This window comes from Myotis myotis, unplaced genomic scaffold, assembly GCF_014108235.1.
Source record: "Myotis myotis isolate mMyoMyo1 unplaced genomic scaffold, mMyoMyo1.p scaffold_m19_p_10, whole genome shotgun sequence".
Taxonomy (NCBI): Eukaryota; Metazoa; Chordata; class Mammalia; order Chiroptera; family Vespertilionidae; genus Myotis; species Myotis myotis.
The window spans coordinates 47001612-47029342 of record NW_023416314.1 but is presented as its reverse complement, the minus strand read 5'-3'; the positions used below and the strand labels follow the sequence as shown (position 1 = coordinate 47029342).

The 27731-nt window shown below is 35.7% G+C and overlaps 1 protein-coding gene across 9 annotated transcripts in view; it reads left to right on the top strand.

Annotated features, from left to right (window-relative positions):
* The window catches only part of SBF2 (SET binding factor 2), a 357871-nt gene that overhangs the window by 126582 nt on the left and 203558 nt on the right, over positions 1 to 27731 (top strand). For 8 of the 9 annotated variants that reach the window (XM_036325358.1, XM_036325355.1, XM_036325354.1 and 5 more), the window contains exon 3: positions 18999 to 19136. The exons of the other annotated variant lie outside the window; for it this stretch is intronic. In XM_036325358.1, the coding sequence (XP_036181251.1) occupies positions 18999 to 19136 (138 nt within the window). The remainder of the gene's footprint in view (positions 1 to 18998; positions 19137 to 27731) is intronic. 9 annotated transcript variants of the gene reach the window in all.

Below are 27731 nucleotides of genomic sequence, written 5' to 3'. Positions count from 1 at the left end.
CTACCCTTGCCAGGGTTCAGAAAAGAGACAACTACTTATACAGGAATAGGTAAAAGTAGATTTACAGTTGTGAGTACATGAAACACAGAGTTTATTCTCGTATTATTATTTATTAATTACTATATTATTTTCCATATGAACAACTGTGAACCCACTTTTTCCCACCTCTGTATACATGTTTCAGGTTCAGGTGTTATATTTATTTATTTAGCCTCACCCGAGGATATGTTTTTATTAATTTTAGAGAGAGAGGAAGGGAGAGGGAGGGAAAGAGAAGCATCAGTGTGAAAGAGAAACATCGATTGGTCCCCTCCCGCACACACCCCAACTGGGAATTGAACCCGCAACCTTTTGGTGTACAGAATGATGTTCCAACTTAGCCACGGGGCTGGGGCCAGGTGTTTTCTTGCATTACTTTATGTTTAAGTAACAACAGTACATTGTTGGAATCACCAGAAACACTGGAAAGTAAACTCCCATAGGACAGGGATTTTATTCTGTTACTGTTTTCAGTGCTGAGCACATACTATAGTTCAATAAACAAATTGAATTAATTGCCACCAGCCCCAGGGTCACTATCACTGCAACTATTGCTTATAGCAATACTGACACATAGGACCTAGATCAGTGATGGCGAACCTATGACACGCGTGTCAGAGGTGACACGCGAACTCATTTTTTTGGTTGATTTTTCTTTGTTAAATGGCATTTAAATATATAAAATAAATATCAAAAATATAAATCTTTGTTTTACTATGGTTGCAAATATAAAAAAATTTCTATATGTGACACGGCACCAGAGTTAAGTTAGGGTTTTTCAAAATGCTGACATGTCAAGCTCAAAAGGTTCGCTATCACTGACCTAGATCCTATCCTCCAACAATGGCCTTTTGTTCTCTCTACTATCATACCACTTATGTCTCAGGGGAGAGGTTTCCTCTGTTTCATTCATCAGTCACTTACTATTCCCTTATGTAATAAGTAGAGGCCTGGTGCATGAATTCGGGCATGGGTAGGGTCCGGCCAGCCCACCGCGATTGAGGCCGATTGGGCTGGGCCAGCCAGGGGGAGGGGCCGTGGGTGGTTGGCCAGCGGGCCCTGCCCCACCCCACCCCCTGGTCAAACTCCCGGTTGAGGGGACAATTTGCATATTAGGCTGCTATTATATAGGTTAGGATTGCAATAGCAGTAGCAATAAAGATGATGTTGATTGCTAATATATCTGAATACCAGTTTGTCTTAGTTAATCATTTTCTTCACTCCCTAATTTTTCTTGCAAGTCATTTGTTAAAGAAATTGCGGTCCCTTAATTTAAATTTAATAAGGGGTTTGATAATTTTAATAATTTAAAAAATTAAACTGCCCTAGCCGGTTTGGCTCAGTGGATAGAGTGTCGACCTGCGGACTGAAGGGTCCCAGGTTCGAGTCCCGTCAAGGGCACATGCCCAGGTTTTATGAAGAATATGGAGAACATTTAAATATAATTCAGTGTGTGTACAAGCCTACTTTATTTTTCTTAATGGAACCTTTATTGAGTACTTATTACATAGTAGGCACTGTTCTAAGCACATTCATATTCATAACAATCCTGCAAAAATAGAGGTATTGTTACTGATCCCATTTAACAATGCTTATAGTTGCTCAGACCCCAAAAACCTAAATCTCATTCAGGGTTCTTCTCTTCCCCTAACATACCACATTCATCACATTAACTGCACTTTTAAAATAATCCATTAATTCTTCTTCATCATTCAACCCCAGCTGCCATCATTCTCTCTTAGATAATCACATTTAAGCCTTGTGAAGATAGTATTTATGTTTATGGTGAAATTCAGAAAGAGTAAAACTAAAATATCCTCTCTGTTTTGACCCTCCAGAGACAGCGTCTTGGCTTTTATTATAGCGATAATTCTATGCACTTCCAACCACACATGTTTACCCATCTAGAACACACACTGTCAGTGCCCAGTCCGTTTTCCTCAGCGCCCTCCCCATGTTTTATGAGCACCTTCCAAATCTACGCACATTATCCTGACATCTGACTGTCAGCACTTACGATTTTTAGCTTGAGGGCATTCTTTGTCCCCTGGAATCTGCTCTGCCCAACACATTGTCAGGCCAGTCATTCTGGGTGGTTCTTGCTTCCCAGAGCAGCCTTCCACTGATGACTTACAGAAACTGAGGGGAAAACCTCTAGCTCCTTCGCCCCTTGTGTGGGATAATGCTAATGCATGTCCTACGATGTGTTTCAGAATTCCTCAGCATGGCTGAGCTCCAGTTGTAGCCTGCTCATTTTATTGTATAGCGTGACTGCCTTTTCTTCCGTACTCTTGGGATTATCTCCCAAATAAACTACTTGCACTGATATCATTATTACAGGGTCTGCTTCTAGTAAAATCATAACATCAATTGTGCCACACTTGACACCCACTTTTCCCCCCCTAAGTAATCAAAAACCCCTAAAAAATTCTGTTTATTTGACCTTAACCACTCCAATTTGGCCATGCTCATTGTTTTACTTCTCATAGGAAGCTGCTGGGATTAATAGAATTTTGTCTGTTATTCTATGACTAAGGGCCCAGTGCACGAATTCGTGCACCTTGAAAAGAACTGTGGGCCGTGAGGCTGCAGTGGGCACAGGGGTTGGTCTTGGCACATCCTCCATGCCCCGCCTGGCCCCTCCCACCGAAGCCTTGGTTCCCTGTCTGCCGGAAGCCACGCTCCCGCCACTGCAGCTCCCACGCACTAATGGTGCCAGCCTGCTTGCACCCACTGACAGTGCATAGCGATTGGGGTTGGCACTAGCAGTGGGTGTAAGCGTGGCCGGCACCATCAGCAGGTGTGAGTGGCAGTTGCTGCCCTGATCACCCCTCAGGAGCAAGGGGAGGCAGAGAAGCCCTCAGGGGAGATCAAGCCAGCAGCCGCTGCTCGCACCTGCTGACGGTGCCAAGTGCCAGCACAGGTTCGAGTAGCAGCTCTGTATCTGGCAGCGGGTGTGAGGGGGGCCAACGCCAACAGCAGGTGCGAGTGCCAGGCAGGACTGCAGCGCGCAGGAGCAAAGAATTTTCAGTAACTACCAGAGGCTCGTCCTGATGACAGTGACCAGTGTCCCACCTTGGTCTACCATTCTGCTGCGGCCGACACCTACTATGTTCAGTGCTCTGCTGCCTGCCATGTTCTGCGCGCACGCCCTGGTGGTCAGCGCACGTCATAGCCACTGGTTGTTTGGGGACTGGTTGTTCCGTTGTTCCGCCATTCAGTCTCTTTGCATATTAGGGTTTATATATATAGATAAGTTTTTATTGTTTAAATTATTGACCGTAAAATTGACTATTTAGATCCTTGTAACCACCATTAAACATCCAGGCTCAGGACAGTTACACCACTCCAGCCAACTCCCTCATGCTCTCCCTTTATTATCAAGCCTTCCACCACTCGTAACCCTTGGCAACCACTGATACTGTTCTTCATTACTGTAGTTTTATCTTTTGGAGAGTGCAGTATAAATGGAATCATACAGTATATAACTGTTTGGTTCTATTTTCTTTCAATTAGTGTAATGTATTTGAGATTCATCCAAGTTGTTGATTGTACTGGTATCAGTAGTTTATCCTTTTTATTACTTAGTATTCCATTATGTGGTTGTATGATAGTTTATCCATTCATCTATTGAAGGACATTTGGATTGTTTCCATTTTTTTACTGTTATGAATAACGTGCTGTGAACATTCATACACACGTTTTTTTGTGTGGCCTCATTTCCATTTCTCTTTGGTATATACCTAGGAATATAGTGGGTCGTATGGTGGCTCTGTATTTAACTGCCAGATTGTTTTTCAAAAGCGGCAACACTATTTTACATTCTCACAAGCAGTTTCTGAGGGCTCCAGTTTCTCCACATCCTTCCAACACTTTTATCAGTCTTTCGATTATACCAATCCTAATGGATGTGAAGTACTGTCTCACTGTGTATTTTACTTGCATTTCTCTAACGACTAATATATTTCTGGTAACTTGTATCTTTTTTGTAGAAATGTGAATTCAAAGTCTTGCACATTTTCTAATGAGATTGTTTGTATTTTTACTGTTGAGTTTGAGAATTCGTTATATATTTTGAAGACTTGGGTTTTCATTTTAACAGTGTCTTTCTTAGAGGCAAAGTTTTAAAAGTGTAATAAAGTCTTAATTTATTCTTCTTAATGGATCCTGCTTTTGATGTTATTGTAAGAGTTTGCCTAACCTCAGGTCATGAAGATATTCTCTTATATTTTATTCTGCAGAGTTTTATGGTTTTGTGCTTTATATTTAGATCTGTGATCTATTTGGAGTTAATCTTGTATAAGATATGAAATTTAGATTGAGATTAATTTTTCTTTTACATGCATATAAATGACCTGTTGTCTCAACACCATTTGTTGATAACTTTTCTTTCTCAACTGAACTGCTTTTGCACTATTGTCAAAGATTGGATGGCCATATTTATGTGGCTTTATTTCTGGACTGTCTGTTCTGTTCCACTGACCTCTGTGTATGTTCACCAATATTATACTCTCTTGATTACTGTAGATTTATAGTAAGTGAAATTTAGTAGGGTGATTTCTCCAACTTAATTTTCTTTTGCAAAATTCTTTTAGCTATTCTGGTACTTTTGTCCTACCATGTAATGTTTAAGAATGAGCTTATCTACATCTACATCTACAAAAAAAGCTCTGCTTGGACTTTGATTGATATTGTATTAAATCTATAGTTCATTTTGGTGAAAATTGACATTGTTAATATGGTGAGTCTTCTTACATTGTATGTCATTATTTTAGGTCTTCTTTGATTTCGTTATCAATGCCAAATAAACGAGAGAGAGAGAGAGAGAGAGAGAGAGAGAGAGAGAGAGAGAGAGAGAGAGAGAGAGAGAGAGAGAGAAAGAGAGAGAGAGAGAAAATTTGTGCATTCATTGGTTGATTCTTGCATGTGCCCTGACCAAGAATGGGACCTGCAACCTTGGTGTTCCAGGGTGATGCTCTAACCAACTGAGCTACTCAGCCAGGGTATAGTATGTAATTTTATGTCATCAAAGTTTTCATCCTGTGCTGTTTTTTTTCCTGTTCAGACCTTCTAATAAGTCCTTTTTCCTTGGGTAGGTGATACCTGCTTTTTTCCCTTTGTTTGTAAACTTTTTCTTTAATAATAATAATAATACCTCCGGTATTGTTCATCCCCTTTTGCTCTTTAGATGAAGCTGTGTTTAGGGAATAGCAGACCCTTGAATCCTGTTTTCTTTAAGTAGAAAACCAGTAACTCTCATGTTTACCTTCTTCCTTGGACAATTATGAAGCACTTTAAAGAACAAGAATGCAAATTAATGTTACACTGTAACTTCTCAAGTTAAAATTTTATGTGTACTATCAGTCATATTATGTATAGGCCTTTTAAGAAGTCAGTTGAAATCAAGATTCTGTGGGTTCTTTGCTCTTTTGAGATTATGGTAATGGAATTATAAATGGAAAAGCCCCAAATGATAACAGTGCTTTCATTTATTATCCAGAAAATTAGTAAAATTCCAATGTTTATAAACCAGGAAGGAAGAAGAATTGGAACTCATCTTATTTCTTCTATTCAAGAATTAACTTTTGCATTTATTTTTAAAAAAGAGGAATTCTTATGACTATTTAAAATTTTCATTTTTAATTAAAAGTCATTACATATGAGTATTTCTAACTCTTCAAAGGGCAATGAGCTTATTCCTAGCATGTTCTGTGTTTATAACAGAAGTGATGCTGAATTTTGTCAAATGCATTTTCTGCTTCTATTGAAATGATTCTTACATTTTCATTTTTTAGTTTGTTATATTTTCTTTCTTTTTTTTTTAAATATATTTTTTATTGATTAAGATATTACATATGTGTCCTTGTCCCCACGTTACCCTCTACCCCCCACCCCCCCACTCCCGCTCATGCCCTCACCCCCCCGTTGTCCATGTCCATTGATTAGGCCTATATGCTTGCATATAAGTCCTTTGGTTGATCTTTCCCCCTTACCCCCACCCTCCCCTACCTTCCCTCCAAGTCCCGACAGTCCAATCAATGCCTCTCCGTCTCTGGATCAGTCCTTGTTCATCAGCTTATGTTGTTCATTATATTCCACAAATGAGTGAGATCATGTGGTATTTATCCGCTCTCCAGTTCCATCCATGCTGTGGCAAATGGTAAGAGTTCCTTTTTCTTCTTCCTCTTCTTAAAGAATACCTTTCAGCATTTCATATAATGCTGGTTTGGTGCATTATATGTTATATTTTCTTATTGCAAACATGTTAAGATGTTGAATTACATCAGTTGCTTCCCAAATATAAACCAACCTGTATTGTTGGGATAGCTCCCACTTGGTCATTATGTATTTGCCTTGTACTATATTGTTGGATTCAGGTTGCTAAAAAATATTTTTAAAATAATTTTTGTAACTATTTTCCTAAGGGATAGTTTTCTTATAATGCCTTTGAGAGGTTTTGGTATCATGGTAATGCAGGTCTCATAGAATGAGTTGGGAAGTATTCTTCCTTTTCAAGTTTTTGAAAGATTTTGTGCAGAATTGCTATTTTTATTGATTCCTTAAATGTTCAGTAGAATTCACCAATGAAGCAAGCCATCTGGGACTGTAGTTTTCTTTATGGAAAGGTTTTTAACTACAATTTCAATTTTGTTAATAAATATAGGTTTTTTTTGGCTGTTTCTTCATGAGTGAGCTTGGGTAGTTTGGGTCTTTCAGAGAATTTGTCTGATTCATCTAATTGTCAAGTTTATTTTCAAAAATTGATTCATAATATTCTCTTGTGACCCTTTTAGTATTTGTAGACTCTTTAGTGATGGCATCTCTGTCATTCCAGATATAGGCAATTTGTGTCTTCTCAGTTTTCAGAGTTAGTTCCCTCTCCTCCTCCCTATCTCCTCCCCCTCCCCCTCCTTCTCCCTCTCCTAAGTGTGGTAGAAAAGAATGCATGTCCTGCTGCTGTAGTGTAGTGTTCTATAAACATCAATTACATCAAGTTGGTTGATGGTATTGTTCAGTCTTCCACATCCTTACTATTTTGTCTACTTGTTCTATTATTTATTGAAAGAGAGATTTTGAACTAAAATAGAATAAATTAGTTTATTTTTTCCTGCACTTCTCTGAGATTTGTTTATATATTCATTAGGGACATAACTATTTGTTTATTGATGCATTGGCCCATATTATCATTTAAAATGCTCTTTTTTGTTCTAACACTTTTTGCTCTCTACATTGATATTAACATAGCACCCAGCTTTCTTTTGGAAATATTAGCATAGGATATCTGTTTTTCATCCTTTTTTTAAAAACTTCTTCAGGTCTTTGTATTTAAAGTGTTTCTTGTAGGCAGCATATAGTTAGGTCTTGCCTTTTTATCCATTCTCATTGTCTTAACCATTAATGTGATTATTAATATGGTTAGGCTTGAGTTTATTATTTTGCTTCATTGGTCTTTTCTTCCCCTTTATGTTTTGTGTTTTTTCTTCTTCTAGATTTAATCAAGTATTTTTATTGATTATTCCATTTTATTTCCTTTGTTGGCTTATTAGCTTTAACTCTTTTGTCATTTTTGGGCTTATACATCTTTAACTTATGCTGTGCTCAACTTACCACACTCTGCCTTCAAGAGATACTATACCACCTTCCTTATAGTATGTGAACTATGCAGTACTACTGTTCTCTGCATTTACCGCCCCTAACTTTGTACTATTATTGACATACATTGAGTATTTTATATCTTTATACATTGTAGTTTTCCTCTTTAGAAGTTTGATTTGAGTCTTTGCTGTTTTCATGTCTCTATTTAACTTTTTCAACATATGGGAATCAGTTATAGTAAAATTCTTTCCATGTCTTTTTCTGCTCATCCTGGCATTTCTGTTATTCTAGGTCTGTTTTGATCGATTATTCTCATTATGGGTTGTCTTTTCCTTTTCTTTGCATGCCTGTTAATCTTTAATAGAATGATCAACATCATGTATTTTATCTTGTCGTGTGGTGGATATTTCGTATTCCTATAAATCTTGAACTTCTGAGATGCAGTTAAGTTACTTGTAAACAATTCAATCTCTTTGGATCTTGCTGTTATGAACTGTTATGTGAGTTCAGAGCAAATCTAGTCTAGGGCTAATTATTCCCACTACTCACATAAGACCTTTCTGTGTACTCTGTTCAGTACCCTGTGAATTATTAAATTTTTTATTCTGGATTGTGGAAATAGGCACTTTTCTCAGCCATGCTTAAACAATGAGCACTGTTTAATCTTTTCAGATAGCTCTTTGGCCAGCCTTAGGTGTTTTCCTCACACACATGTTCTGATCAATACCATGCTGAATTCTTGAGAGGAACCCTTTGTAGATTTCCCACGTTTTTTCTCTATGCAGCTCCCTTGTTTCTGGTGTTCTGTTCTAAGAACTCTAGCTGCTTCAATCTGCAAAGAGCCTTTACTGTGTCTCCTTATTTAGGGAGTCCTCTAAACTCTGCCTCTGTTTCTCCTCCCTACACCATGGCCTGTAAATTTTCTCTCAAGGCAAGAACAGGGCCAGTGGTATAGCTCACATGGTTTGTTTTCTGCCTTCCAGGGGTCTTTGTTCTTCATTGCCTGTTATTCAGTGTCTTGCAAACCATTATTTCGTACATTTTGTCCAGCTTGTTAAGGTGTTTCAGTATGCAGGGTAAAAGTGATATTCCAAAGTGAAAGCATATCTGTATATTAATTTTATATTTTATTACCTTGTTGTATTCTCCTGTTGCTTATAGCAGTTTTTTTAGTCAGTCCTTTTCCAGGTTATCCAAACATATCATTGGCAAATAAGAATTATACCTTCCAATTTTTTATCTTTAATTTCTTGCTCCTGTGTATTTGCTTTAGCTAATATGTCCAGTAAATAATATCAGTGATATTATATTATTTAATTAAGAATAGATATAATGAATTATATCCTATTTTTTAAGTTATGAAATTTATTTTATTTACTGATTATATCTGTTAATATTAATAGATTTCAATTACTCTTTTGATTTTTTGATTTATTGTATAATGCCTATTTTTTCTCTTTTGGAAACATTTAGGATCTTCTCTTTATTTTTCATTTTCTGAAATGTCTTGATGATGTGCTAAAATTAATGGGTTTTAAAAAATATTAATTCACTATGCTGGACATAATGGAAGTTTAGTCCCATTTGAAGGTTCTAAGCCTTTTGGGGGAGAAGAGGGTGGTGTTATTTCTTTTATAAATTTTTATATGTACTCTTTTTGAATTTCCTATTACCTGTGAACTGAATTAAAACTCCTCCTGCAGCGACCTTTTTTCTTTTTCCTAATTTCTCTACCATTTTCCTTTCTTTCTTTCTTTTTTTTTTTTTTTTTTTTTGTCTCTTTTGGGCACCTAATGGAACAGTGTCTCAGATCATTTATTTATTATTATTTAAAAATTTTTTATTACTTCTCCCTTGTTCTGTAAATAAATGCCCTTTGATATATAAACTGCTCTTTTCAATGATATTGAATCCTTCATTTTTCTGTGTTTCAAGTTCTCTGCTTTTCCTTGCATTGTCTTTATGGCCATGGAGTTCCTTTTTTGTTTGTTAAATTGATCTTTCCTTCATATTTGGTGACATTCTTACATACCTGGTATCTCTCATTCCTTATCTCTTCAAGGAATTATAGCGTAAACCTGTTTTCTGCTTCCAAAATCTTAACATTTTAAACCTGTTGTTACCTCGTTTCTTACTACTTTGCTGTTTGTATTGTTTTTGTTGTAATTTTTGGAGGGTTTTCAGGAGGTCTTAGAGGTATGCACATTTGTTTCATATGCCATGCTTAACTAGAAGTCATGAATAAATTTTCTTTTATGTGTTTCATCTTGAAATTGTTTTGAATCTGTGAATCATGTGTAGTTGTAATTCTTCAAAACTTGAATGTTAGAAGAAGCTATTCCAAATGCTCACTTTTCTCTTTAGAGTTTACTTCTTGAAATCTTATATTTAAAGCCTTATGTCTAAGGCTCTTCATGAGACTGATATGCCAAAATATGAAAAGTGGAGAGGTAGGTTAGCTCATCCTCGGGCCTTGAGAATGTGTTAAAATTATAAATAGGATCTTTTATTTCTAATTACTTATTGCTGTTATCAAAGAAAACCATTTGTTTTTATGTTATTACTAGAGGCCCAGTGCATGACATTAGTGCATTGGGGGAGGGGGGTGTCCCCTCAGCCCGACCTGCGCCCTCTCGCAGTCCAAGATCCCTCAGGGGATGTCTGCCTGCTGGCTTAGGCCCACGGGGATCGGGCTTAAGCCAGCAGTCGGACATCCCTCTCACAGTCTGGGACCCCTTGCTCCTTACCGCCTGCCTGCTTGCTGCTCCTCACCGCTCTACTTGCTGCTCCTTAGCACTGCCACAGAGGCAGGAAAGGCTCCCGCCACCACCACTGTGCTCATCAGCCGTGAGCCGGGCTTCTGCCTGAGCAGCGCTCCCCCTGTGAGAGAGCACTGTCCACCAGGGGGCAGCTCCTGCACTGAGCGTTTGCCCCCTGATGGTCAGTGCGCATCATAGTGACCAATCATTCTGGTCGTCCTGCTGTAACTGTCGCTTAGACTTTTATTATATAAATATCTGCCTACATAACTAACAACCATTTGCTTGGATTCTCTAGGCATACAATGGCATAGTAAAAGTTTTATTTTACTGATGAGGACAATATAATGTTCTGTAGTTGTAATAAAATATCTGATTGTAAAAAAAGCAATATAGATGACCCATTTAAATTAAGCTTCATTTAAGGCAAATTGTCTTGGATAGTCTTTTTTAAAGTATACTTCATCAAAACCCCGTCCACTAAAAATAGGCATATATATAATACCTCTATTTTATGGCAACAGAATATTGGAAAGTTTCCCAAATCTTAAATTGGCTTCTCTTCCAAAGGCTTATGACCACTATGCTTTCTCTGAACTTTTGAAAAATATATGTATATGGTAATGTCAGTACACACCTGACATTGCCATGGCCTGGCTTGGCAACAGATTTCAGTCTCCTAATGTTTCTGTTCCTTTATTTTACAAATTAGTTCTTCTTTGGTCAGAATATTTCTCACAATAATAGTTCTTTGTTGTCACTTCTTTTCTGTCCTCTTTAGAAATCTATCAGCAAAACAAAATAACTTGGGAGTTGCCTAACCTTTAAAAGGAATTCAAGGGTAATTAAACATTTTTGTGCTCATTTTGGTTGTGCTTTACAAAACCAGTTCTCCTTCCCAATGAAAATAATGAGGTATGCCTGGAAAGATTTATAAAATGCCATGATTGACCCGGCATTAGTTATTTTAAAAGCTATAAACACCTTACTCAACCAGCAATAAGGGATTGGCTAAGTTATGATACTTTTGTATATCTATATGATATTATAATATTGGTCCTCAAAAATAATTTTCTTCAAAACAGGAAAGTAAATGAGAAAATGTAGATGTTATAGAAGGTGGAGAAAAACAGAACTCATAACTGTATATGTATGTTCCCTTTTATATAAATATTACATAAATTCAGAAATAAATGCTACAAGGAAAGAAAGGTTGCATGTTAAAGAACTTAGTTTTTAGAAAAAAAAAAGGAACCTAGTTTTTATTTCATTTTTCTTTTAAAATTTGTCTACCATGAATTTATATTAATATAAAATAATATCCATAAGGTGATTGGTAAAGATAATTCAGTGAAAAGATAGTTCCTAGAGATATAGACTTGAATTTTAGTCCTGTCTTTGTTACGTACTAGCTATATGATATTAACACCTCATAGCATTGGTTTCATCATTTGTAAATTAATCTTGTAGGATATATATATATATATATATATATGTGTGTGTGTGTGTGTGTGTGTGTGTGTGTATAAAATTTGTGTTTATAAATTTATAAAATGTGTTTTATAAATTTGATGGAATAGTAGATGTTTGTTTGCAGATGAGTGGCCTATTTGGCAGATGATCTTTTTTCATACATTTGGACAACTAAAGAAACAAGCAAGTAAACAGTGTTGGTATTTGTAATGCATTAATGTGTGGAGTCTAGCAGTGTCTGTCAGTTCTAACGTTGCAAACTTGAAGTATCATTTGTTTCCAGGGTATGCCAAGGTCTTACAGAAAACGGGAGCTGAACAAAGACAGATAACATCCTGAAAAGGAATCTCCATATTGACTGTTCCCAGACATGCTGTAAAATTTTTATGAGCCTGTTCTGTGTGAAATGATGAGATTCAGGTAGATGGGAGTAGTCATAAACAGAAGTTGTTGCACAGACACGTGTATGTTTGAAAACAATCTTATTTGTCATCGTGTTCACAGATAATATCACTCCAAATAGATATATTTCCTCAGTGACTTGAAAAGGAGGGCAAAATGTAGGCCAGTCAGTTATGACGGTCAATTCTAAACACTTTTGCACCTGTGATAGCATTTTTTCCCCCGTTTGCCAATGAAGACACTGGGGAGCGTAAAATCCTGTTTTTATCCTGTTTGTTTAATGCTTATCATTCTGCTTACTATCTTTTAGTGACTACTCTGTTTCCAGCTGTCTAAACATTCTCTTACATTCCTGTCAGAAATGTGACTTGAGCTCAGGTTCAAGAGTTGTTGTGTCCACTCCCTCATTGTTTATTACTTCCTCAGCATACTTTTAGTTAAGATTTGAAATGGTTTAATCAACTAGCATTTTTATATTTCAAGTCTAAATCCTATGAGGAGTACATCTCATTAAATAGTGAGAACATCTCCTGATACCCTAAATTCTGTTATTACTTAATCTTATGATACAGTGAATTGAAAGGTAGACATTTAACTGACATTTTCATCCTTTGAGAAACCTTTGTGTAGACTCAATTTTAAGAGCTATCACTTATTTTCTGGATATTTGTATTAATATTCTCATTTGAGAATACAGCATCAAAATTTCCTATGGAATATGATTCCAAGCATACTTTTGTGTAGAGTATAAAAAATTCCTTTATAGAACTGTAATTTAAGTATCAAATTAGGGATCTCATGTAACCAATGTCTAGCTGATGACTATTTTGACTGCCTCTTTGTGAAAAATTTAGTGAAAAATACCTGACCAAGCTTACCATGAATTACCATTACTATCTTAGTTATGGTCATATTAAGTTTAGTTTTGAAGAAATACTTACTGAATCTGAAAAATGATCTGTGGAATTTCCCAAAAGTTTTACTGTTAGACTTTTTTAAAAAATCAGAATTTAAAAGAATCCCTGTTATATTGTAAACTTAGGAAAATGAGGCCATTTAAGTAACTAAGGAGGTCTTACTGAGAGTCTACCAGCAATAAGGGATATGAGACTCTAGACTCATATTCTCCTTGTGGATGTTATGTGTTTATTATTTTCTACTAGAAGAGGGAATATTCCTATAGGCATTTTTATAAACAAGGGACACCTTTAATTTTTACATAAAAATTGGACAATAAAATGTGTTTCAGTAAACTGTAAATTTATAGATGTAGATGAAGGTCTTCAGAAATGTTGAATGACTGTTACCCAGAGAACCTTCTATAATATTTTATGTTTAAGAGATCATTTAAATTTGTCACAAAATTGCTATGGGCATTTTTGGCTATTCTGTAATTTTTAATTATATTTTGTGTTTGTGTAAACCATTTTAGAAAATCGAGTACATTAAGAGTTGCTTTTTCCAGTTTTAAGCAGCAAAATATCTGATTACTTTCTAAGTGATAGATCTGTGTGCTTATAAAAGAAATTTTATTTGTGAACTCTCTGTGACTGGTACCCTTGATTTGAGAAGTCTGTATATTTGATAGAATTGGAACTAACATAGGGAGATTTATTTTCATCCTTATTGAAAACCTACATAGTTTCATTTAAATTTTGTGAAATACCTTTTATACCATTTTCAAAGCCTAATGAGCAGCTAATAAGAATGAATGATGACCTCTAAGAGAATAAGGTTATTTGCTATTAATTTACAGAGTGGATTCACTTTGTATCAGAAGAGTTTTTGGTTGTACATGTGACTTGATGATGCAGGCTGTATAAGTCATTATATTATTTTACAACCCAAGCACAGACACCTGTTTCCTGATTTTGAAACTGATTGAAATTCATTTTAGAAAAATATATTTAATTCAGGGAAGACGTTTGTTGAGAGAAAGAAGATTTTGAAAGAAACTTCTGGGTTTTGTTGTAACCTGATAAAACTTCCCAGTTCTACCAGGCTTATCCCTTTCTGCTATCACATAGTTTAAGCCAAGGCTAGTTACATGTTAACATACATTTCACTAGAATAACAGGTCTCTTACTTTTGGGTCTCTCAGCTTATTGATGATCCTCAAGGAGTTTTGTTCATGTAGTTTTATCTATTCATTTATGTATTAGAAATTACAACTAGAAAAATGTAAAGCAATTTATTTATTCATTTAAAAATAATAATAAACCATTGCATATTAAATAGCATATTTTTATTAAAAAACTATAATTTTCAAAACAAGAGAGAAAAGAGTGCTATTGTTTTATATTTTTGTAAATATCATTAATACTGGCTTAATAAAAGACAGCTAGCTGGCTTCTTCTACCTGCTCCTGTTTTCAAGCTCTTGCCGTATTTTGTTTTGGTTAAAGTATATGAAGAAAATCAGGTCTCACAAATATGTACTTGGAAAGAGAGGAGGAGTATTTTAATAACCTTTTCAGATAATTATGGAAACTCTTATTTGAATACCACACCAAAATTTAATAGTCATTTCTTAAAGGTTAGTTGCAGTGTGGAATCTGTAAACACATCAGTGAACTTCTTATACTTTGTTACATTAAAATCTATTGGTCTAGTAGAATTTTTCATTCTGCAGAGAAGTTGTGAATGTGATTAACATCTCTCTCCAAATGTAGAAAATCATCCAAATTTCACCTTTTGGATGTCTTTCTAGATTGAGTAAATGAGGATGAAAGGAGAGACAGGTTTTGGAAAAATTTGATACAGAATGAGAAAGTTTTATAGATATGAAGATAGAAACAGAGATTGGAACCAAGGAGGTAATAATCATAGTAATCTAACATTTACTTCATTGAATTATATGCCAGAGGCTATTCTGACTGAGCACTTTGCATATGTAAATTTGCCACACTGTCAATATTCCCCACACAGTGGTGTATTTTTGTTATAGTCGATGGATGAATCTACATTGATTTGATACATCATTATCACCAAAGTCCATAGTTTACATTAGAATTCACTCTTGTGTTGTACCCACTATTACAGAATCATACAGAATAGTTTCACTGCCCTAAAAGTCCTGTGTCCTATCTATTCTCTACCCACCCACCTCCAGGCAAATACTAATATTTTTAATGTCTCCATAATTTTGCATTTTCCATGATGTCATATAGTTGAAATCATACCATATGTAGCCTTTTTGAATTGGTGTCTTTCACTTAGTAATATGCATTTAAGGTTTCTCCATGCCTTCTGTGGCTTGATAGTTTCTTTTTAATGTTGAATATTATTTGTGTGGATGTGCCACAGTTTATTTTTCCGGTTCCTGTTGCTTCACATCCTTGACAATTTAGTATTGTCAGTGTTTTGGATTTCAGCCATTACTATAAGTGTGTAGTAGTATTTTGTTTTTATTTACAATTTCTTAATGACTTACGGTGTTGGACATCTTTTCATATGCTTATTGCCTTCTATAAATCTTCTTTGGTGAGGTGTCTGTTCAGTTTTTACCCTTTTTAAAAATTGGGTTGTTCATTTTCTTATTATTGAGTTTTAAGAATTCTTTGTATATTTTAAATGATAATACATTACCATATATGTCTATTGCAAATGTTTTCTTTAAGTCCTTGGCTTGTCTTGTTTTCTTGACAGTTTCTTTCTCAGAGCATAAGTTTGTAATTTTAATGAAGTCTAGCTTATCAATGATGATTTCATCATTCATGCTTTTGGTGTCATATCTAAAAAGTCATTTGAACAGAGTCATCTAGATTTTCTCCTGTGCTATCTGCTAGGAGTTTTATAGTTTTGCATTTTACATTTTGGTGATACACTTTGAGTTAATTTTTGTGAAGGGTGTAAAGTCTGTGTCTAGATTTATTTTCTTGTATATAAATATCTAGTTGGTCCAGCACCATTTGTTGAAAAGACTGTCTTTTCTCCACTGCATTGTCTTTGTTTCTTTATCAAGTTTGGTTGATTGTATTTGTATGGTTTGTTTCTGGGCTCTCGATTCTGTGTGATTGATTTGTCTCCTTTTTTTCACTAATACTGCACAGCTTTACTTATTGTAGCTGTATAGTAAGTCTTGAAGTTGGATAGTGCCATTCTTCTGACTTTGTTCTCTTCTTTCAGGATTGTGTTGGCCACCTGGGTCTTTTGCTTCTCCCTGTAAGCTTTAAAATCAGGTTGACAATACCCATAAAATGACTTCCGGGGATTTTGTTTTGGGATTGCATTTGACAATATTGTGTTCCTATCCATGAACATGGACTCTCTCTAATTAGTTCTTTTTTTTTTTTATCAGAGTTTTTTAGTTTTCCACGTATATATCTTTGATTTATTTTGTTAGATTTATATTTTATTTCTTGAGGTGCTAATGTATTTCATTTTATTTTAGGGGGTGCTAATATAAACAGTATTGTATTTTTTAAAAATATATTTTTATTGATTTCAGAGAGGAAGGGAGAGGGAGAGAGAGATAGAAACATCAATGATGAGAGAGAACCATTGATTGGCTGCCTTCTGCACGCCCCACACTGGGGATCAAGCCTGAAACCCAGGCATGTGCCCTTGACTGGAATCGAACCTGAGAACATTCAGTCCACAGGCCGACACTATCCACTGAACCAAGCCAGCCAGGACGCATTTTTTAATTTCAAATAACACTTGTTCATTGTTAGGTATGTAGGAAAGCAGTTGACTTTTGTATATTAACCTTGTGAACTGGAACCTAGCTATAATTGCTTATTACTTCCATGTTAATTACTTTTTGTTGACCTTTTCAGATTTTCTACACATACAATCATGTCATCTGAGAACAAAGATAGTTACATTTCCTTCTTTCTAATCTGCACATTAAAGTTAAGAAACGTCCCCGTATTCTTAGTGTGCTGAGAGTTTCTGTCATTAATAGGTGTTGAATTTTTTAGATGCTTTTTCTGCATCTATTGATGTGATCATGTGCTTGAAGGAAATCCAAGTTTAATTGTTCTCTTTTAGCTTCTTGATATGATTATGGTTTTTTTTATTTATTTAAATACATTTTTATTGACTCCAGAGAGAAAGGGAGGTGGGGGGGCACGGGAGGGGGGGAGACAGAATCATCAGTGATGAGAGAGAATCATCGATCAGCCACCTCTTTCATGCCCCTACTGGGGACTGAGCCTACAACCCAGGCATGTGCCCTGACCTCCTGGTTCATAGGTTGATGCTTAAGTTAGGTTGAGCCACACTGGGCAGGCTAGACAGTTGATTTTTAAATATTGAACCACCTTGCATACCTAGAATAAATCCTACTTGGTTGTGGTATGTCATTTTTTCAGTGTTGGATTTGACTTGCAAGTATTTTGAAGATTTTTGTATCTATGTTCATGAGAAATATTGGTCTGTTGTTTTTTTCTTGTAATTTATTTTCCTGGTATTTGTATTTAGGGTAATGCTGGATTCATAGAATGAGTTAGAATGGTATTTCCCTTGCTTCTGTCTTCTGGAAGAATTTGTATAGAGTGGTCTAATTTCTTCCTCAGATACTTAGTAGATTTATCAGTAAACCCATTTGAGCCTGATACTTTGTCTTAGATGGTTATTAATTATTGAATCATTTTTAAAAAATAGATACTGGCTTTTTCAGATTATTTATTTCTTCTTTTGTAAATTTTATCAGATTATGTCTTTCATCTAGGTTATCAAATTTGTGGGCATGAGGTTATGCATAATATTCGTTTACTATTTTTTAAAAATATTCATGGGATCATTTCTGATGGTAGTAATTTGTATCTACTCTTTTTCTTAGCCTGGCTAGTGTCTGGTCAATTTTATTGATCTTTTCAAAGAACCAGCTATAGGTTTTATTGATTTTTCTCTTTTGAATTTCTGTTGTCTATTTCATTAATTTCTGCTCTAGTTAAAATAAATTTCTTTTTGCTTACTTTGGGTTTAATTTGCTCTTTTTTCTCGTTTCCTAAGATAGAATCTTAGATTACTGATTTTAGATTAATTTTCTTTTTTATATATGCATTCAATGCTATAAATTTCCCTCTAAGCACTGCTTTTACTGAAGCCCACAAATGTTGATAACTTGTATTTTTATTTTCATTTGGTTCAAAATATTTTAAAATTTCTTCTGAGATTTTGCTTTTATCCATGTGTTATTTAGGAGTGTGTTCTTTAATCTCCAAATATTTTGAGATTTCTCAGCTATCTTTCTGTTACTGATTTCAAATTTAATTCTGTGGTCTGAGAGTGTACATTGTATAATTTCTATTCTTTTTAATATGTTAAAGAGTATTTTATAGCCCAGAATGTGGTCTGTCTTAATGAACAAGATATCTCTTTTATTGCGCTGAATTGAAGTCCCTTAAGGTTAATGAAGATATTTAAAAATAATTCTGTTTTCCAGCAATGACAGAGACTTGGCATTTTATCTTCAACTTTTTGATCTGTAGTAATGGGGGAAGGTCTCTCATTTTGGTGCTATGTTCCTATGTGTGCCAACCTAGGTCTGAGTAGCATCTGTGGAAAATCTAGGCTGTCCTCAAAAAATGTAAATGCACATTAGTGAAGGTATTTTACATAATGAATCTGTACATTTTCAATTTTTATATTGGTTGAGGTATTGTCACATCAGCTGGAAATTTTTAAAAATTTGGGGATATTTAACATTTCTCAGAGATTTGTAAATAATAAATTTTCATAGTACTTTTAAAATGTGACAACATTTTTCTATCCCATTTAGTTTTGTCAGCCCAGTGGGTGGCAGCTGTCCAGAGAGAGGAAGCAGCCAACGTTTTTTGTGGTGGTCCTGACAGATATAGACTCAGATCGACATTACTGTTCGTGCCTAACCTTCTATGAGGCGGAGATCAATCTTCAGGTATGACAACTTTTCTAGCCTAAGTATAGTCAAAAGGACTACATTTAGGATTTTGTTTATACCATATTTGTTAGAACTGCCAGCTTGAGTTCTGTGGGCTACTTTAAAAAAAATGCATTACTATACTGTTGAAAGCAACAACAACAATTACATCCAAGTTTAATTGTTCTCTTTTAAAATAAAAATCATCATCTGAATGCTTCTAAGAATAGCATATGTGTGAATTTGTTTAAGAAGTTTTGTATCCAAGAAATCTATGGCATTTCTATACACCAATAGTGAACTTACAGAAAGAGAGGTTAAAAAAGCAATCCCATTTACCATAACACCAAAAAAATTAAGCTACCTAGGAATAAACTTAACTAAAGAGGTAAAAGACCTCTACTCAGAAAACTACAGGATGTTGAAAAAAAGAGATAGAGGAAGACATAAACAGATGGAAGAACATACCATGTTTATGGATTGGTAGAATCAACATCATTAAAATGTCCATACTACCCAAAGCAATCTATAAATTCAACACACTCCCCATTAAAATACCAATGACATATTTCACAGACCTAGAACGAACTCTCCAAAAATTCATCTGGAATAAAAAAAGACCTCGAATAGCCACAGTGATCCTGAGAAAGAAGAACAAAGTAGGTGGGATCTCAATACCAGATATCAAGCTTTATTACAAAGCCACTGTTCTCAAAATTACCTGGTACTGGTACAAGAACAGACATATAGATCAATGGAATAGAATAGAGAACCCAGAAATCGACCCAAACCAGTATGCTCAATTAATATTTGACAAAGGAGGCAAGAACATACAATGGAGTCAAGACAGTCTCTTCAATAACTGGTGTTGGGAAAATTGGACAGATACATGCAAAAAATGAAACTAGACCACCAACTTACACCATACACAAAAATAAACTCAAAATGGATAAAGGACTTAAATGTAAGACGGGAAACCATAAAAATACTAGAGGAATCCAAAGGCAACAAAATCTCAGACATATGCCGAAGCAATTTCTTCACTGATACAGCTCCTAGGGCATTGGAAACTAAAGAGAAAATAAACAGATGGGACTACATCAAAATAGCTTCTGTACAGCAAAAGAAACCATCAAAAACAACAAGAAAGCCCACTGCATGGGAGAACATATTTGCCAATGTTATCACCGATAAGGGTTTAATCTCCAACATTTATAGGGAACTCATACAACTTAACAAAAGGGAGATAAACAATCCAATCAAAAAATGGGAAAAGGACCTAAATAGACACGTTCCAAAAGAGGACATTCAGAAAGCCAAGAGACATATGAAAACATGCTTAAAGTCTCTAATCATCCGAGAGATGCAAATCAAAACAACAATGAGGTACCATCTCACACCTGTCAGAGTGGCTATCATCAACAAATCAAAAAATGACAAGTGCTAGAGAGGATGCAGAGAAAAAGGAACACTCGTGCACTGCTGGTGGGAATGCAGACTGGTGCAGCCACTAAGGAAAAACAGTATGGAGATTCCTCAAAAAAATTAAAACTGGAACTCCCATTTGACCCAGTGATCCCACTTCTAGGAGTATATCCCAAGAAACCAGAAACACCAATCAGAAAGGATATATGCATCCCTATGTTCATAGCAGCACAATTTACCATAGCTAAGATCTGGAAACAACCTAAGTGCCCATCAGCAGATGAATGGATTAGAAAACTGTGGTACGTCTACACAATGGAATACTATGCTGCTGCAAAATAGAAGGAATTCTTACCATTTGCAACAGCATGGATGGAACTGGAGAGCATTATGCTAAGTGAAATAAGCCAGTCAATGAAAAAAATACCACATGATCTCATTCATTTATGGATCATAAAGACCATTATAAACTGATGAACAAAAATAGATACAGAGGCAGAGCAGCATTGAACAGACTGTCAAACTACAGTGGGAAGCCTGGGAAGGGTTGTGGGGCTGGGGGTAAGAGATCAACCGAAGGACTTGTATGCATGCATATAAGCATAACCAATGGACACAGACACTGAGAGGTAGAGGAGGCCAGGGAAGGTCAAGGGGGAAAAAAGTGGAGACATATGTAATACTCTTTGTAATACTTTAAGCAATAAAACAAAATTTTTTTAAAAAGTTTTGTATCCTCTCATGTTGAACTTGCCATTTTCCTTGTCAGTCCTTTTTCTGAGGGGATCTTTCACAGAATATATATAGAGCATTTAATCAGAATGTTTATAGATCACTTATTACAATTCTTGATGATATTTTTGAAGCACCTAAGTAAATACTAATATACCTCATTACGATTAGTGGTGGTAGTAGCAAGATGGTGGAACTGAAATTTATAAGCTACAACTGTAGAAATTGAAAATACTTGATTTTTCAGTATATTAATTGGAGTTCTTAGTTTGAGGCAGCTGGATATACTTCCTCTATGCAAGAAAGGATTTATGACAATTATTGGGCAGCTTATGTAATTTCATGGCTGAAGAGTAAATAAGAAACGAATTCTGGGTACTAGAAACTGCCTAGCTTGGGGCTGTTGTAGTAGAAACCACACTTGCCCTACCTTATACCATTTGGCACTTATGATGTTGGGCATTAGGCAATATAATATTCATAATAGATGCCCTGAAAAACCCAGCCTCCCATGTGCAGCATGTTCTCAAATTGTTGATTTCTTCTTCAAGTCTCATTCGGGTCGATTCCTTGAGAAAGTCAGATTGCATGCAAATCCCACTCCTCTGAAAATGAATAAGGAAAATATTTTTCTTATGGTTATTTATTTTGCTTTCAAGGCTCTGTAATACAAGAAGAGTTTGTAATTATAAAAGAATTTAAAGGTTATTGAGAGAGTCAATTTGCATTATTCGCTGTACTTTCTACTATATACAAATGAATGAGTAGTAGTATCACTAGGGAAAAAGGTTGGCTTTCTTTCTGAAATGGCCTCACAAAGGAGCATTTGTTGTTTTGGTTACTTTAATTAAATTCCAAGATAAGAATTTTCTAGATGTAGAAATCTCATTTCTACAAGGGGAGACAAATCACTTTTCATGATGTAGAATTACATTATCCAAGTTGATTAGACTGATGTATTAAAATCAGCATGCTAGTTTATTAATTTACAGTGATAAGTTAAAAGGTTAGATACAACAAAATATGTATTATCTGCATCATCAACACATTCTCTTCTTGTCAGATCTTTGTGTGAAGCTGTATCAAAATGGAAGTATTTTGATTGTGGAATCAAACTAAGGACTATTTAATGTCAAATATTTAACACCTGCCAGACTAACATAATCCGTTGTTTATATTTGAAATGAAGGATTCTATTGTCAATGAGGAAAGAAAAATTAAAAGTCTATGACTATAGTCATCGCTAGCTTGAATAATGTTTGGGTGGATGTTGCCAACAGATGGCTAATCTAATTCCTATTTTGATCAATTCAGTCTAAATAAGAAAGAGTGTTCCCTACTCAAGAGTCTCTTTTTCCTCTTTTAGACGACCTTTCATTTTTATCCATGTTGATCTTTAGAATTTAAGTCAGTGCTGAGAATGCAGCATTTTCTTATTCTTGAGGGAGTCTCTTCACAACTTTCTAGAATTGTGTAATGAAATTAGCTCTGATTATTTAAGTTCTCCCTCCTTTCTCCTTTACTATTAACCCATCTCCCTCCCCACCCCCCTACCCCAAATAAACTGCCAGAAAAGTAATACACTAGAAGACAGTGTAGCGGGATTCCAGTCCAAGAGGGTGACATAGGAAGTTCCTGAACTTACTTCCTTCCATGGACACATCGAATCTACAGCTACACATGAAGCAATTCCCACCAAAAGAAATTCAGAAATTGCTGAGCAAGTCCTATACAAGCAGTTACAAGAAAATGCCCACACTGAAATGATTAGAAAAGGCTAAGACAACATCTCACCATAAACCCCACCCCTGGAACTATAAAATACTCCAAATAGCCAAAGTAATCTTGAGAAAGAATAATAAAGTTGAAATCATCACACTTTGTGATTTGAGCATATATTATAAAATTACAGTAATCAAGACAGTATGTATTGGTATAAAAACAGACACATAGGTCAGTGGAACAGAATATAGAGCCCAGAAATAAGCACATGCTTATATAGTCAATTAATCTGTGACAAAGGGACCAAGAATATAGAATGGTGACAGGACAGTCCATTCAGTAGATGGTATTGGGAAAACTAGACAGCCACATGCAAAAGAACAAACTGGAACCCTGTCTTACACCATATACAACAATAAGTTCAAAATGGATTAAAGACTTGAATCTAAGACAAGAAACCAAATATCTGCTAAAAGAAAACTTGAGGGTAACCTTGATGAAGATCTTCGCAATGAATTTTTACATTTGACACCCAAAGCAAATGTCAATAGAAGCAAAAATTAGTGGGACTACTATATGAAACTATAAAGCTTCTACACAGCAAAAGAAACCAACAAAATCAAAAGGAACCTACAGAATGGGAGCAAATATTTACAAGTTATCTGATAAGGGGTTAATATCCAAAATACACGAGGAACTCATACAACAATAACAAAAAAAAATCCAATTAAAAAATTGGCAAAAGCCTTGATAGACATTCCCCCCCCCCCCCCCAAAAAAAAATACAAATGGCAACAGGTACATGAAAAGGTGTTCAATATTATCAGGGAACTGCAAGTCAGGACTACAATGAGATATCATCTAATATCTTTTAGAATAGTTTTCATCAAAAAGACAAGAGATAAGTATTGGTGAGGCTGTTGGAGAAAATGTGAATTGGTGCAATGACTATGGAATACAGTTTGGAGGTCCCTCAAAAATTTCAAATAGAACTTCCTGATTCAGCAGTCTCATTTCTGATTACTATATAGCCAAAGGAAATGAAAACAGGATATCACAGAGATATCTGTATTCCCATGTTCATTGCAGCATTATTCACAGTAGCCAAGACATGGAAACAACCTAAGTGTCTATAAGCAATTGAATGGATAATGATGTTACACACACACACACACACACACACACACGCATGCACGCACGCACGCACGCACGCACGCACGCACGGGAATATTACTCAGCCGCAAGAAAGAAGGAAATCCTGCTATTTAAGACAACATGGATGGAACCTGAGGGCATTATGTTAAGTGAAATAAACCAGACAGAGAAAGACAAATTGTACATGGCATCATTTATATGTAGACTCCTAAGGAAAAAAAAGTCAAACTCATAGAAATAGAGAGTAGAATGGTGGTCTCAGGGACTGAGGATTTGGGGAAATAGGGAGAGGTTGGTAAAAGGGTAGAAACTTTCAGCTATAAGAAGATTATGGTCTGAGGATCTGTAGTAAAATATGGTGACTCAAGTGATAACATGTATAATTGACGTTTACTAAGAGAGTACTTCACAAATGTTCTCATAACCAAAGGTAAATATCTGTGAGGTGATGGATGTGTTAGTTAACTCGGTGGGGGAAATCCTTTTTACAATGTATCTGTATATCAAATCACCAACTAAATATTTTACAATTTTCTCAATTATACCTTAGTAAAGAAAAAAGCGGACAATGTTGCAGGTGTAAAGAGGTTCTAGGAATTCTTGGATATTTTTCAAACTTTTAATATGAAAATAATTTTAAACTAACAGAAAAGTTAAAAGTATATTCCAAACATCTATATATCCTTTACCCATATTCACCTGTTTTTAATATTTTACCCCATTTCTTTATTATAAATAATATTTTATTATTTTTAATAGAATAAGTATGATTTCTTACATAGACATAGTATGGTTATCAATCTTGGGAAATTTAACATCAGCATTATCCTTTTATCTAACCCACCATCCATATTTCAGTTTTATCATTTGTTCTGTGTCCTTTATTGCTCTTTTTTATGTCCCCCAGTCAGGATGCAGTTTAAAATCGTGTATTGCAGTTAATATAATTCTCTTTTTTCTCTTTTCACCTAGCATAGTTGCACAGCATTTCGTTTTGTTTGACATTGACATTTGAAAATAATGCAGGTCCCCATGCCCCCTTTTGATAGAATGCTTATTGTTTTGTGTTTTTCTGATGTCTCTCATTTTTAGATTCAGGTTATACAGTTGGAATACTACCAACATTTGGGATACTAAGTATGTTCCTTATAAGGATTCCTTGTAAAGTAGGGTGGGGAACCTTTTTTCTGCTAAGGGCCATTGGGCTATTGATAACATCATTCACTTAATATGCATTTACTAGTATGCTGCTATGAAAAAGCTCCTAGATTTATTGAATTTCAGACCCCACCTGCAGTTGCCTTAGCAGGGCCAGACTAAATGATTTCGTGAGCTTTATACTGCCCACAAGCCAGACGTTCCCCATCCCTGCTGTAAGAGAACACATCTGGAAGTACACAATATCTATCTGCCTCCATTGATGATGTTAATTTGGGGTACCTGGTCAAGTGATTGTCAGATATCTCTATTGTATAGTTGCTAATTTTTTTGCCTGTAACTAATAAGCAAGGCACTTTAAGAAGACACTATAAGACTGTGCAAATATTCTATTACTCATTTATCATGCTCCCCCTAAGATTTAGCATTTAGTTGTGATTCTTGCCTGTGACAACTTTTAGTATGACAATTGTAAAATAATGTTTTTCTAACTTCATATACCTTTAACCAGTCAGTAGTTGACATTTTATTATAAGCAAAGAGCATTCTCACCTTGTCTGTCTGAGATAAAAACTCATGTGTTCCAATTTCTTTTTCTCTTCGATAGTATGTAGTTAATGATTTTACTTGTGTTCATGCATAAATTATCCTGGATTTGACCAACAGGTACTCCTTCAGACTTGTTCCTATATTATTTTGACAAGGCCCCATCATTTTTTAAAAAAGCTTGTTTTACTTTTTATTATAACAAGCTGATCCAGGCTCATCTTATTCCTTCCCTTCCTCAGCCTTGAAAATCAGGCATTTCTCTGAGCAGCCCTGGGACATTTGAGTACAGAATATTAGAAACTAAGATCTGGGCTCTTGTATATTTGAAATCAGAGTTTAAAAAATTATTGCTTTTAGCTCAGATATTTCCCCATTTGCCATTTTAAGTTGACCAAAAATATAATTTTTTTATTTTTTAATCTTCACCTGATGATATTTTCCATGGATTTTTAGAGAGAGTGGAAGAGAGAGGGAAAGACAGAGAAAAATATTGATGTGAGAGAAGCACATTGATTGGTTGCCTTTTGCACGTGCCCTGCTGGGGAGGAGCCATTGACTAGAATCGAACCCAGAACCCTTCGGTCTGCAGGCCAACACTCTATCCACTGAGCCAAATCAGCTAGGGCTAATTTATTTCGTTTTTATAGTCAGTTAGTAGAAGGTTAGAAACTGCTTCTTACAACTCTTCCCACGATTCTGAAAATACAAATAAGTCATAAAAATTCTGGCTCCTGTATAATTGTGCTAGGGTAATATGTCCTAACCAGAATTATATGACACCTTTTCTGTGCTCAGAACAGAAAATTAATGAATTTTGGAATTGGTCCCCAAAAAATGGTACAAACAAGGAGGTAGAATTTGAAAGAAGAAATAAAAACCCAGATGATGTTCCTTTATAGGTCATCAGTAATATTCCCATATTTAGTGTGAACACTCAACTATGTTGTTTGTTTAAAAATGTGTTTTTCTTTTATTTTTGGATCATATCATCAATTCAAAAATAGATCTTTTAATTCTCGGTGTGAATTACTTCATAGCAAATATAATATGACACATTATTTGGAAGCCTAAGTAGAGGAGGAACTTAGGGACACACACCATCCAAAATATGATTGTGCAACTTTCAAAATGTTGACTTTTATCTCTCCATGATAACAGTGTACTCTCACAAATCACCAGCAAATCTTTGATATAAAACTTTGGGTAATATATTTCCAGAATTATTCAACCAGGCAATGTGATTGTAAATTTTTTCTAAGTGATCAGTAAATTATGATAGATGTGAAATTCCTTTTTAGAGGCCTGGTGCAATGCCATTCGTGCACTAGGGGAAGGGAAGGAGGTTCCTCAGCCCGGCCTGCACGTTCTCACATTCCGGGACCCCTTGGGGGATGTCCGCCTGCTGTGGAGCCAGGAGAGGCTCCTGCTGCCACCGCTGCACTCGCCATTCATGAGCCTGGCTTCTGGCTGAGCAGCGATCCCCCTGTGGGAGCACACTGACCACCAGGGGGCAGCTCCTACATTGAGCGTCTGCCCCCCTGATGGTCAGTGTGCGTCATAGCGACTGGTTGTTCCACCGTTTGGTCGATTTGCATATTAGGGTGTTTTTTTAAAAATATATTTTATTGAGTTTTTTTACAGAGAGGAAGGGAGAGGGATAGAGAGTTAGAAATATCGATGAGAGAGAAACATCGATCAGCTGCCTCCTGCACACCCCCTCCTGGGGATGTGCCCACAACCAAGGTACATGCCCTTGACCAGAATCGAACCTGGGACCCTTCAGTCTGCAGGCCGACACTCTATCCACTGAGCCAAACCGTTAGGGCCATATTAGGGTTTTAGTATATAGGATTTTAAAAATTGATAAACCTA